Here is a 14244-nt window from a genome sequence, read left to right as displayed (position 1 = left end):
ATCACCACAAATAATGGCTGACAATTTGAATCAGAGCTATTTATTCAACTTAGCAAATTCTGCAGTGTTGTTCATCAAAGGACAAGAAGCTAGCCCCAGCAAGCAATGGCATGATTGAACATTGGCACCATCCTTTGCAAGCTGCAGTGATGTGTCACAACATTAGTTGGACACACAGCCTTACCTATGGCTCTGTGTGATCTCTGCAGCACACACAAACTGGACTTGTGTTCTTTATCAGGGAGCTCATGTTTGATGAACCACTAAGACTCCATGGTGAATTCATCAACCCAAGTTAAAGGCAGCTGCCTGACCATGACTAGACTTGTTTTGTTTGTTGCCTCAAGGGACATGTTGGTCACATCCAAGCTCATCAAGCCTCCAGAAACGGGGAAGGACCAACCTGTGCGTGTGTCATGATTTACAAACAAGCACACATCATATTATGCATAGGCACTGTCCAACCAGCACTAGAACCACCTTACACGGGACCGCATCGTGTATCAGAACAGGAGCACCAACTCTGGACATTCTAGTGTATTGCGAAATTACTACATTCTTGATTCAGTTACCTGAATGTAGAACACACTCTGGACACTGAATGCACTACCAAGCAAGATTTTTGGACAGTGCTCTGTTTATCATGAGAGGATTGATATAGTAACAAAGATTTTCAATTACTGTCAGCTGCTGTGTTTATGTGAGCTGTCAGTTTGCACTCCAGCCACCAGAAGCCCTGACTTTTGGTTTGTTCTCTGTATGTGGTGAGACATTCCATAAATGTTACTTAGGACAATTTCTTGGCCATTATGGACAGTCTTGTCAAACTCTTCTCTAGTGCTAACTAGTCACAAGTATTGTGAAGTACATTTTCAAATAAATGTAGTTTGTCCCTGGTACACTCTAGTTCATATTCTGTACAACTGGCTGAATATCTTGAATACACAATTATAGTTTAAATATTTTCAGTTGGTATAACCCAACCTTCTTCAGAATAAAAGTAACTACCATTTGTCCATGGTGGACATTGTCAAGCTAAAACTACGAATCCATAAATTATCGTCAGACTGTAAAAACTTTTCTGAAACTGCCTTGGCCCCTCTTCGTGACCGCAATGCAGCAGCCACGAGTGATGTACTGGAACTGACCATAGCATCATGAGACCTGCCTAGGCAGACGCAATACCTTGTGCCTGCACATAAACTGTGTGATGGGTACTTGTTGGGACAAGACGTGAACCTGACTCCTGACCTTGAATTTACTAGTAAAGCGAAATAAAAGAAAGGTACAGCTGAGGAAAAGGGCGTATATGTTATCCTGTGCAGAACATACTTAGACTGTCTTAGCATTTACGAAGTATTCGTTGGTCATGATATGAGGAAGACATCATGTGCTTACAATGTATGGCCTGTCTAGGAATTATGATGGCAGTGTTCCACACACACAGTTCTTACAGTATGTGTGTGGATCACCTCAATGAAGACAAATTGAGTACCCTGTTGCCACCACATTATCCCCTACTTTAATGTTTTCTGTAACTCAAAACCATAACTTCGTCATGAAGCTCAATCGGGGATGTGCATTAGTTTATTTTGACTTGATTCTAGACCATTTCAGGTCAAATATACTAATCTTGAATAATGACCATCTATTTTATATGGCCTGTATTGCCGGATGTTACAGATTAGATGTAGACTTGTTCATAAGTTCATTCATGACCATTTGTGTGCTAAGTCAATAGGATGTTCATGCGTTGTAACTATATCTAAGCAAATGCTTAACATTTACATCTCAAAAAATATTTTAGACCTAGTCATAATAATGACGGTGTTGACTTTATATTATCCTTCCCATTCCTAAGTTCTTTTTAGGTGATTAAACTTCATGCTTAAGCACAAAATTTCCTAGACAGGCCATACGTTGTAAGCACGTGATGTCTTCCTCGTATCATAACCAAAGAATACTTCATAAATGTTAAGACAGTTGATCTAAGAACGTTCTCCACAGGATAACATATACACCCTTTTCCTCAGCTGTACCTTTATTTTATTTCACTTTACTAGTAAATTCAAGGTCAAGAGTTGTTTTCGCGTCTTGTCCCAACAAGTACCCATCACACAGTTCATGCCCTGGCGCAAGGTATTGTGCACGCCTAGGCGGGCCTCATGACGCTGCGGTTAGTCCCAGTACAGCACTCATGGCTGCCACATCGCGGTCGCAAAGTGGGGCCGAGGCAGTTTCGGATAAGTTTCTACAGTCTGACGATAATTTATGGATTTGTAATTTTAGCTTGACCATGTCCACCATGAACAAATGGTAGTTACTTTTATTCTGAAGAATGTTGGGTTATCCCGACTGAAACCTAGGTAAATCTAGTAAACTTTGCGACTGAGGCTGTTGGTTTTTAAAATTAAAATTAACAATTATAGTTGTCTGGATGGCTAACAAATAGTTGTGCCAACAGCTTTACTTTCACAGACTACAGGTGCAGTTTGTGGCAAATACTTCTTTGTTCTTGTTAAAACTTGTTCGTACATCCCATAAGTTTCTCCCTGATGATGAAAGTTATAGAAAATGATGTGTGAATGAAAAGAGGGCAAGCTAGACAAATTATATTTTAATAAATAAAGCTGGTTGGAGATCCTTCCTAAGTTAAAACTTTGAAAGTTCCATTGGTTTGAAGATTTACATCACTGAATAGTTGGTAAAAGGTTATTATGACAGAGAACCTCTCTTCCTGTGTCACACTAAGGCTAAATGATTAACAGTACAAGTCATTTGTAATCCAACTATTATATTTATGAATGTTATTGTTTCCAAACTGCAATTGTTTGTTTGACGATAAACTACTTATGAGATCAAATATATTGTGAGGCTGTTTTCAATACACCAAATGATTTAAAGAGATATTAGAGTATATACCACAAATTATCCGTATTACACACTTTTGTGCAATAAACGTGTTTTTTCTCCATTACAAGTTGCAATATGATCCCACTGAAAGAAAACAGGAAAACTAAGTAAATTACTTGATATTTTCATCTCCAAAATCTGTTATCTGCAACACGAAATGCTCAGAGCTTGAACATTAAAGATGATCAATAACATGTGCCTTCAAGTTAAGGTTTTTTGAAATACAAATCTGAATATTGTTTAATTTATTGATTTATTTTGTATGCATTATTTTTAATGGTATGGTTAGGCCTTGTGCGGTACAAAATCCCATCTGTTATTTGAGTCAAGCAACAGGTGTTTTTTTTTTTTTTTTTTTTGCAGAGAAGCACATTAATTTTTTGACAAAACATCGTTTTTAAGTGAAGAAGTTAGTTATACTTGCAGCATCGGCAGAGAGAACTGCTTATGGCTAGTTGTGTATCATGGTTAGAGGGAGCATAGATGAAGGAGACCTTACTAACGAAGAAAAAAATGTTGGATAATGATTGTCGTTACAGTCAAACTGTAACAGTACAGTGGTTTTATTGTTCGTAAGACCTACATTAGTCTTAAAACATGTTATATGTGGCCACTTCCTCGAAATTTTTAAGATGTTTGCTTACTGGCACAGTATAGTTCCAGTTAACAGTTATCACTGATGCGTCATCATGATCAGAAGATGGCTGTTATAAACTGAATGAAGATATCTTGTGTTTAGATTAGATTAGATTAGATTAATACTAGTTCTATGGATCATGAATACGATATTTCGTAATGATGTGGAACGAGTCGAATTTTCCAATACATGACATAATTAGGTTAATACTTAAGTTAATATAACAACTTTATTTTTTGTGTTTTTTTGTTTTTCTTTATTTTTTATTTTTATTTTTTTTTATTTTTGTTTTTTTTTTCTTTTTTTTTTCTTAATTTATATCTAAAAATTCCTCTATGGAGTAGAAGGAGCTGTCATTCAGAAATTCTTTTAATTTCTTCTTAAATACTTGTTGGTTATCTGTCAGACTTTTGATACTATTTGGTAAGTGACCAAAGACTTTAGTGCCAGTATAATTCACCCCTTTCTGTGCCAAAGTTAGATTTAATCTTGAATAGTGAAGATCGTCCTTTCTCCTAGTATTGTAGTTATGCACACTGCTATTACTTTTGAATTGGGTTTGGTTGTTAATAACAAATTTCATAAGAGAGTATATATACTGAGAAGCTACTGTGAATATCCCTAGATCCTTAAATAAATGTCTGCAGGATGATCTTGGGTGGACTCCAGCTATTATTCTGATTACACGCTTTTGTGCAATAAATACTTTATTCCTCAGTGATGAATTACCCCAAAATATGATGCCATATGAAAGCAATGAGTGAAAATAGGCGTAGTAAGCTAATTTACTAAGATGCTTATCACCAAAATTTGCAATGACCCTTATTGCATAAGTAGCTGAACTCAAACGTTTCAGCAGATCATCAATGTGTTTCTTCCAATTTAATCTCTCATCAATGGACATACCTAAAAATTTTGAATATTCTACCTTAGCTATATGCTTCTGATTAAGGTCTATATTTATTAATGGCGTCATACCATTCACTGTACGGAACTGTATGTACTGCGTCTTATCAAAATTCAGTGAGAGTCCGTTTACAAGGAACCACTTAGTAATTTTCTGAAAGACAGTATTGACAATTTCATCAGTTAATTCTTGTTTCTCAGGTGTGATTACTATACTTGTATCATCAGCGAAGAGAACTAACTTTGCCTCTTCATGAATATAGAATGGCAAGTCATTAATATATAATAAGAACAACAAAGGACCCAAGACTGACCCTTGTGGAACCCCATTCTTGATAGTTCCCCAGTTTGAGGAATGTGCTGATCTTTGCATGTTACGAGAACTACTTATTTCAACTTTCTGCACTCTTCCAGTTAGGTACGAATTAAACCATTTGTGCACTGTCCCACTCATGCCACAATACTTGAGCTTGTCTAGCAGAATTTCATGATTTACACAATCAAAAGCCTTTGAGAGATCACAAAAAATCCCAATGGGTGGTGTTCGGTTATTCAGATCATTCAAAATTTGACTGGTGAAAGCATATATGGCATTTTCTGTTGAAAAACCTTTCTGGAAACCAAACTGACATTTTGTTAGTACTTCATTTTTACAGATATGTGAAGCTACTCTTGAATACATTACTTTCTCAAAAATTTTGGATAAAGCTGTTAGAAGGGAGATTGGACGGTAATTGTTGACATCAGATCTATCCCCCTTTTTATGCAAAGGTATAACAATAGCATATTTCAGTCTATCAGGGAAAATGCCCTGTTCCAGAGAGCTATTACACAGGTGGCTGAGAATCTTACTTATCTGTTGAGAACAAGCTTTTAGTATTTTGCTGGAAATGCCATCAATTCCATGTGAGTTTTTGCTTTTAAGCAAGTTAATTATTTTCCTAATTTCAGAGGGAGAAGTGGGTGAGATTTCAATTGTATCAAATTGCATAGGTATGGCCTCTTCCATTAACAGCCTAGCATCTTCTAATGAACACCTGGATCCTACTATATCCACAACATTTAGAAAATGATTATTAAAAATATTTTCAACTTCTGACTTTTTGTTCGTAAAGTTTTCATTCAATTTGATGGTAATACTGTCTTCCTCTGCTCTTGGTTGACCTGTTTCTCTTTTAATAATATTCCAAATTGTTTTAATTTTATTATCAGAGTTGCTGATTTCAGACATGATACACATACTCCTGGATTTCTTAATAACTTTTCTTAATATAACACAGTAGTTTTTATAATTTTTGATAGTTTCTGGGTCACTACTCTTTCTTGCTGTCGGATACATTTCCCTTTTCCGGTTACAAGATATTTTTATACCCTTAGTAAGCCATGGTTTGTTACAAGGTTTCTTACGAGTATATTTAACTATTTTCTTGGGGAAGCAGTTTTCAAATGCATTTACAAAAATGTCATGAAATAAATTATATTTTAAATTGGCATCAGGTTCACGGTACACCTCATCCCAGTCTAACTGCTGTAGGCTTTCCCTGAAATTTGCAATTGTTAAATTGTTGACTGAACGTACTACTTTGGAGGACTGTTTAGTATTGCTGAATGGAGCTATGTCATATATTGTAACTAGCTGTGCACCATGATCAGAAAGACCATTCTCAACAGGCTGAGCATTTATCTGGTTAAACTTATCTTGGTCTATAAAGAAGTTATCTATCAGTGAGCTGCTATCCTTTACGACCCGAGTAGGAAAATCAATAACGGGTGTCAAATTGAAAGAACCGAGTAATACTTCAAGGTCATTTTTCCTATTACCCTCTTTCAGAGAATCTACATTGAAGTCCCCACAAATAATAATTTGCTTCCCCCTGTCTGACAGATAGCACAACAAGGAGTCCAAATTTTTCAGAAATAGATGAAAATTTCCTGATGGGGACTATATACAGTTACAATTATAAATGTGCCTTTATTTAATTTAAGCTCACAGGCACATGCTTCTATATGTTTCTCTACACAAAACTTTTTTGTTTCTATACTTTTTGCACAATGATAACTTTTGACATATATGGCAACTCCTCCTTTCTCCATATTTTCTCTCATTACATGTGCAGAGAGCTTATAACCACTTACATTTACCTTATCCATATCAGTAACAATGTGATGCTCAGACAGGCATAGTATATCTATTTCATTCTCAGCTTCTAAATCTTCCAAACAAACCAGAAGCTCATCTACTTTATTCTTTAAACTCCCAATATTTTGATGAAATATACTTACATTATTTTTAATTATACTTTTATGAGAACCTTTCCTTATTCTAACATTTGCAGTACTCTCCTGTCTGAGTTTCTCATTGTGCTTAGGCCTAGTTCCTATACCAGTGGTCACATGGTGTTCAGAGAGGCAGATTATGTCAATTGGGTTGGGTGACTTTAGTTCATCAATGCAATTACCTAGGACTGAGATACAACTTGGTGGAGATAAAATTTCTGGTGATTGGTGAAAATTTATAATTGATAGCTGTGATTGGTGATACAATGTGCTAGAATTGTGCTGTTGAATTTCTTTCCTAAACTGAAGATTTGTTTCAATCCTGACCTCTCGTAGAACTTGACATCTTTCTGTCTTACCTATCCTAAAAAAGGTGCTGCTCCAACACCTGTAACCACTGGTATTTTACCATTCATGGCAGTGCCTCCCCCCCTTAAATTTCCTGCTATTACCCCAGCCAGTTTCCCCTTCCCTTTCCTGTTGAGATGTAGGCCGTGCCTGGTATAGTCCCACCTACTGAGATAATCAACAGGAACCACACCAATATGAGCCCCCGCACCCGACACAAGCAGCCGTTCCAACTCCAAATTAACTCTCCCAACAGAAGAGTTCAAATGAGGCCGGTCATGGCGTCTCAGGACAGATACAAATTCAACATTGGTGTGTCTCGATGCCGACGCAATCTTTACCAGGTCACACTCTATACTGTACCCAGGATCTCTGTTGATGCTGTTCCCTGGCCCTCCCACAATAACCACGGTGTCTTCCCTGGTAAATCCTTTACAGAGTGAACCTAAATCCTCTGTCACCTGATCCAGACTAGCACTAGGTTTGAAAAAATTTGTGACCTGGTATTCTGGTCCTAATTCCTCCTGCAGAAGTTGGCCTACACCTCTGGCATGAGAACTGCCTAACAACAAAACTTTCTTCCTTTTCGATGACTTTCCTACATTCTTTTTAAATTTCCTATTGAAAGTTTGTTGTGTCCTGTCTACACCTACCTCTGCTTGAGGCTCATCAGTTTCTAACTGAAGCAACAGGTCAAACTTATTTTTGACATTCACCACAAAACTGTCAGACTTAGTTCTAGGCCTGTTCCTTCTGCTACCTGTTGCCACTTCCCACCTCTCATTGCCCTTCTCCCTCCTTAACCTGTCCAGATCTTCCCTAGCCTGATCTAGCTCAGCCTGAAGGGCAGCAATTTTCCCCTCCTGTTCCACTATCTTCCTATCTCTGCTGCAAATCCTACATAACCACTGATGAGCCTGATCCACTTTCCCAACACCCACGCCACTGCAGTCCCCCCAGTGAAAAAAACTACTGCATCCATCACACCAAACCCCGGAACTAACAATTCTACGGCAAGTCAGGCACTTCTCACTCATGGCAAAAATAATACTTTAGCTAGAATAAATCAATTAAATTACCGAAAATCAAAAAAGACGTTACAAGAATTAAGCCTATTCACAAATGTATATAAGCAAGTTTCTGATTTAAAATTCCGCTGGTTTTCTGAGATCTGTATTAAAACAACGAAGGTATACGCTATTTATTATATATTTCACTCGATGGAATGAAAAAAGGGCAATTAAACGAGATACTTTAACTTTGATTCTCCAAAAACGTTACGAGAATAGGCCTATAAACAAATGTATATAGGCAAGTTTCTGATATAAAGTTACGCTGTTTTTCTAAAATCTGTATTAAAACAATGAAGTTATACGCTATTTACGGTAGTTTACTTATTTGTTACCGAGAAACTGGTTAAATTACCTTGAAACAAGAAACAAACACGTTTACAAAATTTAAGCCTAAGCACGACTTCGCGAGGTTACGATCTTTTCGTGTTTTCTGAAAAAATACGCAAATAAAAGTCAAACCTTTAACGGCAAGACTAAACGATACACTAATGCACGTATTTAATTTGTTGTCAGCGTTAAACTAAATTATATTCCTGTCTAAATCACTTAACTTTCTGGAAATGGTTTCTGGCGTCACTTACTCAGCGGCCATCTTGGAAAGACGTGTGAAGTATTTTGTGGTTGTGCCAGTTGACTATTTTTTTTTTTTTTTTTAAATTCTGGCAGTCATACTTTAGGCCCTCTAAAGGTAAAAATGTTGTTGTTGTGGTCTTCAGCCCTAAGACTGGTTTCATGCAGCTCTCCATGCTAATCTATCCTGTGCAAGCTCCTTCATCTCCCAGTACCTACTGCACCCTACATCCTTCTGAATCTGCTTAGTGTATTCATCTCTTGGTCTCCCTCTACGATTTTTACCCTCCACGCTGCCCTCCAATGCTAAATTTGTGATCCGTTGATGCCTCAGGGCATGTCCTACCAACCGATCCCTTCTTCTAGTCAAGTTGTGCCACAAACTTCTCTTCTCCCCCCCAATCCTATTCAATACCTCCTCATTAGTTACGTGATCTACCCACCTAATCTTCAACATTCTTCTGTAGCACCACATTTTGAAAGCTTCTATTCTCTTCTTGTCTAAACTATTTATCGTCCATGTTTCACTTCCATACATGGCTACACTCCGTACAAATACTTTCAGAAACGACTTCCTGACACTTAAATCTTTACTCAATGTCAACAAATTTCTCTTCTTGAGAAACGCTTTCCTTGCCGTTGTCAGTCTACATTTTATATCCTCTCTACTTCGACCATCATCGCTTATTTTACTCCCTAAATAGCAAGACTCCTTTACTACTTTAAGTGTCTCATTTCCTAATCTAATTCCCTCAGCATCACCCGACTTAATTCGACTACATTCCATTATCCTCATTTTCCTTTTGTTGATGTTCATCTTATATCCTCCTTTCAAGATACAGTCCATTCCGTTCAACTGCTCTTCCAAGTCCTTTGCTGTCTCTGACAGAATTACAATGTCATCGGCGAACCTCAGTTTTTATTTCTTCTCCCTGGATTTTAATACCTACTCAGATTTTTTCTTTTGTTTCCTTTACTGCTTGCTCAATATACAGATTGAATAACATCGGGGAGAGGCTACAACCCTGTCTCACTCCCTTCCCAACCACTGCTTCCCTTTCATGTCCCTCGACTCTTACAACTGCCATCTGGTTTCTGTACAAATTGTAAATAGCCTTTCGCTCCCTGCCACCTGCAGAATTTGAAAGAGAGTATTCCAGTCAACATTGTCAAAAGCTTTCTCTAAGTCTACAAATGCTAGAAATGTAGGTTTGCCTTTCCTTAATCTTTCTTCCAAGATAAGTCGTAAGGTCAGTATTGCCTCACGTGTTCAAACATTTATACGGAATCCAAACTGATCTTCCCCGAGGTCGGCTTCTACCAGTTTTTCCATTCGTCTGTAAAGAATTCATGTTACTATGTTGCAACTGTAGCTTATTAAACTGATAGTTCGGTAATTTTCACATCTGTCAACACCTGCTTTCTTTGGAATTGGAATTATTATATTCTTCTTGAAGTCTGAGGGTATTTCGCCTGTCTCATACATCTTACTCACCAGATGGTAGAGTTTTGTCAGGACTGGCTCTCCCAAGGCCGTCAGTCGTTCTAATGGAATGTTGTCTACTCCCGGGGCCTTGTTTCGACTCAGGTCTTTCAGTGCTCTGTCAAACTCTTCACGCAGTATCGTATCTCCCATTTCATCTTCATCTACATCCTCTTCCATTTCCATAATATTGTCCTCAAGTACATCGCCCTTGTATAGACCCTCTATATACTCCTTCCGCCTTTCTGCTTTCCCCTCTTTGCTTAGAACTAGGTTTCCATCTGAGCTCTTGATATTCATACAAGTGGCTCTCTTTTCTCCAAAAGTCTCTTTAATTTTCCTGTAGGCAGTATCTATCTTACCCTAGTGAGATTAGCCTCTACATCCTTACATTTGTCCTCTAGCCATGCCTGCTTAGCCATTTTGTACTTCCTGTCGATCTCATTTTTGAGACGTTTGTATTCCTTTTTGCTTGCTTTATTTACTGCATTTTTATATTTTCTCCTTTCATCAATTAAATTCAGTATTTCTTCTGTTACCCAAGGATTTCTACTAGCCCTCGTCTTTTTACCTACTTGATCCTCCACTGCCTTCACTACTTCATCCCTCAGAGCTGCCCATTCGTCTTCTACTGTATTTCTTTCCCCCATTCCTGTCAATTGTTCCATTATGCTGTCCCTGAAACTCTGTACAACCTCTGGTTTAGTCAGTTTATCCAGGTCCCATCTCCTTAAATTCCCACCTTTTTGCAGTTTCTTCAGTTTTAATCTACAGTTCATAACCAATAGATTGTGGTCAGAGTCCACATCTGCCCCTGGAAATGTCTTACAATTTAAAACCTGGTTCCTAAATCTCTGTCTTACCATTATATAATCTATCTGAAATCTGTCAGTATCTCCAGGCTTCTTCCATGTATACAACCTTCTTTTATGATTCTTAAACCAAGTGTTAGCTGTGATTGTTATGCTCTGTGCAAAATTCTACCAGACAGCTTCCTCTTTCATTTCTTAGCCCCAATCCATATTCACATACTATGTTTCCTTCTATCCCTTTTCCTATTGTTGAATTTCAGTCACCCATGACTATTGAATTTTCGTCTCCCTTCACTACCTGAATAATTTCTATTATCTCATCATACATTTCTTCAATTTCTTCGTCATCTGCAGAGCTAGTTGGCATATAAACTTGTACTACTGTAGTAGGCATGGGCTTCGTGTCTATCTTGGCCACTATAATACGTTCACTGTGCTGTTTGTAGTAGCTTACCCACACTCCTATTTTTTTATTCATTATTAAATCGATTCCTGCATTACCCCTATTTGATTTTGTATTTATAACCCTGTATTCACCTGACCAGAAGTCTTGTTCCTCCTGCCACCGAACTTCACTAATTCCCACTATATCTAACTTTAACCTATCCATTTCCCTTTTTAAATTTTCTAACCTACCTGCCCGATTAAGGGATCTGACATTCCATGCTCCGATCCGTAGAATGCCAGTTTTCTTTCTCCTGATAACGACGTCCCCTTGAGTAGTCCCTGCCCGGAGATCTGAATGGGGGGCTATTTTACCTCCGGAATATTTTACCGAAGAGGACGCCATCATCATTTAACCATACAGTAAAGCTGCATCCCCTTGGGAAAAATTACAGCTGTAGTTTCACCTTGCTTTCAGCCGTTCGTAGTACCAGCACAGCAAGGCCGTTTTGGTTAGTGTTACAAGGCCATATCAGTCAATCATCCAGACTGTTGCCCCTGCAACTACTAAAAAGGCTGCTGCCCCTCTTCAGGAACCACATGTTTGTCTGGCCTCTCAACAGATACCCCTCCGTTGTGGTTGCATCTACGGTACGGCTATCTGTATCGTTGAGGCACGCAAGCCTCCCCACCAACGGCAAGGTCCATGGTTCATGGGGGGAGGAAGGTAAAAATGTCATTGTGTAAAATGTTTTCTTTATATCTGAGTGTGTTTGCCATGACCCAATTGAAAGTGGATAGTGAAGTAACTATGGATTGTAAAATGCAAGTAATCCAAACTTCCGGATTGGCAGATAATTGATGAGCCAGTAGTGCTTAGCGTTTGAGAAATATTGAACAGTGACTGAGACTGAATGAATCTGACCTTTAATTTATTATAAGAAAATGTTAGCTAAGCTTTGGATTATAGAGCAAATATTAAAAGTATTACAATTTGCTGGCTTTTGGAGCCATTGACCCCTCCTCCTAGCAGATGGGTTGAAGGGGAAGGAAGAGGGGTGAAAGTAAAGGACTGGTGAGGTTTAGGAAAAGGGGTTGAGGTCAGAAAAGTCACCCAGAATTCCACATCAAGTGAGAGTTACCAGATGGAATGAGAAGGAAAGACTGATTGTTGGGAATTGCACTGCATGAGATTTGAAAAGCTGAGAGCTTAAGGGTGGAAGATAGGATACATACAAGACAGAGGTAACTGCTGAGCAAGGAGGGTGGGAAAGAAAATAGCTGTCAAATGTCGAAACAAACCGGTGAAAGACATTGCAAAGTTCACAGCCATTTTCTTTCCCACCCTGCACTTACCTCACTTAGAAGTGGACTCTGTCTTGCATACACCCTATCTTCCACTTTTAAGCTCCCATCTTTTAAATCTCATCCAGTGCAGTTCCCAACAATCAGTCTTTTCTTCACAGCCTGTGTGGTAAACCTCCTCTGATCGGGAGTTTTGGCCTTTTCCTTTACGCCTCTTCCTTCCCCATCAACCCTTGTGCCAGAAGAAAGAGGCACTTGCTCCAAAAGCTAGGGAAGTGCAACCTTTTATATGTGTGTTCTCCTGTCTCTGCTTGGTTAGTAGATTGTTTATCTATCCATTTACTTATATTTTCAGAAACTGATAATATCCATGGACATAAAGAGCAAATATTAAGTTGTTTCAGTTCAAAATCGATAAAATATACCTTTTATATTTTTTGACCTGAACCACAGATGTAATTAGCTGAATGACTGAAATCTTGTGTTTCTTATTACAGTTGGAAAGCTTGTCACAGCCAGATCTTGCTTCAAGACTGACAATGAATTGCATACACTCTTACGTCGAACCACAGAAACTGTCAGGTATTCCAATAACGATAATTGATGTTTTTGATGATTATGCTCTTTCTAATCCTGTAAGAGAAGAAATGTACAAATGCTATCCAACTGCCAAATTAGCACATCTAAAGTCGGGTGGAAATTTTCCTTACTTGAGTCGAAGTGAGGAAGTCAACCTCCATCTTCAGGTACTGAAGAATATTAACTGCTTGTTGTAGTGTGTAGAAATATTGAAATAAATAGTTTAATTTTTATATATACCTTGTTACAGATACATTTACGGAGTTTTGATGGGACCAATCTCAGTGCATCAGAGCCTGTACCATCACAAAAAACTTCAAAAGAGGGGGAATAAAAATTTATCAGTGTACTCTTTCTCTCTCTAACTTAGAGAAATTGTAATTTCTCTAAATTGAATGGTATGGATTTGATCACACTAGTACTGCTGCATATTGCAGTACATACCAGCATTTATGGCCTAAAAGACTCTGATGCAATTTCAATTACAGTCAAGTCTAGTCGTGTACTGTGCAAGCGTTAAAGATAGGTGTTTAGGCAGTTAATGTTGCTGATCTCTGCCTTTTGTATTTATATCCTTTGTACATAAGACACTACTGATATATACACATACACATTATATATTTTTGTAAACGTATCCTGTTAAGTATCCATATTTTAAAAATAAAGTTTTGTTGCTTTTGTGATAATTATTTTTACTCCTTACAGCATGAAATTAAGGTGTTCCTGATGCCAAGAAATAATGTAACGCCTTTTAATTCACTTACTCAATCAATCAGTTTTCCAAAATCTAGTGAAGCATGCTGTGGTTAAGACTCTGGACACACTTTCATGTGAAGGAAGGTCAAATCTCTAACTGACCAGCCACATTTAGTTTTTTCATGACTGCCTAAAATGGAATAACAACATAAAACAAACTGTAGGTGAAGCTGATTCCAACTGAGATTCACTGGAAGAATC

General features: G+C 37.9%; 1 protein-coding gene across 1 annotated transcript in view; it reads left to right on the top strand.

The window, feature by feature from the left end:
* LOC124615726 (maspardin-like) overlaps positions 1-13973 on the top strand; it is an 82768-nt gene extending 68795 nt beyond the window's left edge. Inside the window, exons 6-7 of the mRNA XM_047143795.1 lie at positions 13206-13454; positions 13538-13973. Coding sequence (XP_046999751.1) covers positions 13206-13454; positions 13538-13621 — 333 coding nt within the window. The 3' untranslated portion in view covers positions 13622-13973. The remainder of the gene's footprint in view (positions 1-13205; positions 13455-13537) is intronic.
* The last annotated feature ends 271 nt before the right edge of the window (positions 13974-14244 follow it).

The sequence above is a fragment of the Schistocerca americana genome, chromosome 5, assembly GCF_021461395.2.
Source record: "Schistocerca americana isolate TAMUIC-IGC-003095 chromosome 5, iqSchAmer2.1, whole genome shotgun sequence".
NCBI classification, from domain to species: Eukaryota; Metazoa; Arthropoda; class Insecta; order Orthoptera; family Acrididae; genus Schistocerca; species Schistocerca americana.
Note: the sequence above shows the minus strand (reverse complement) of the source record. Positions and strands in the feature narration are given on the sequence as shown.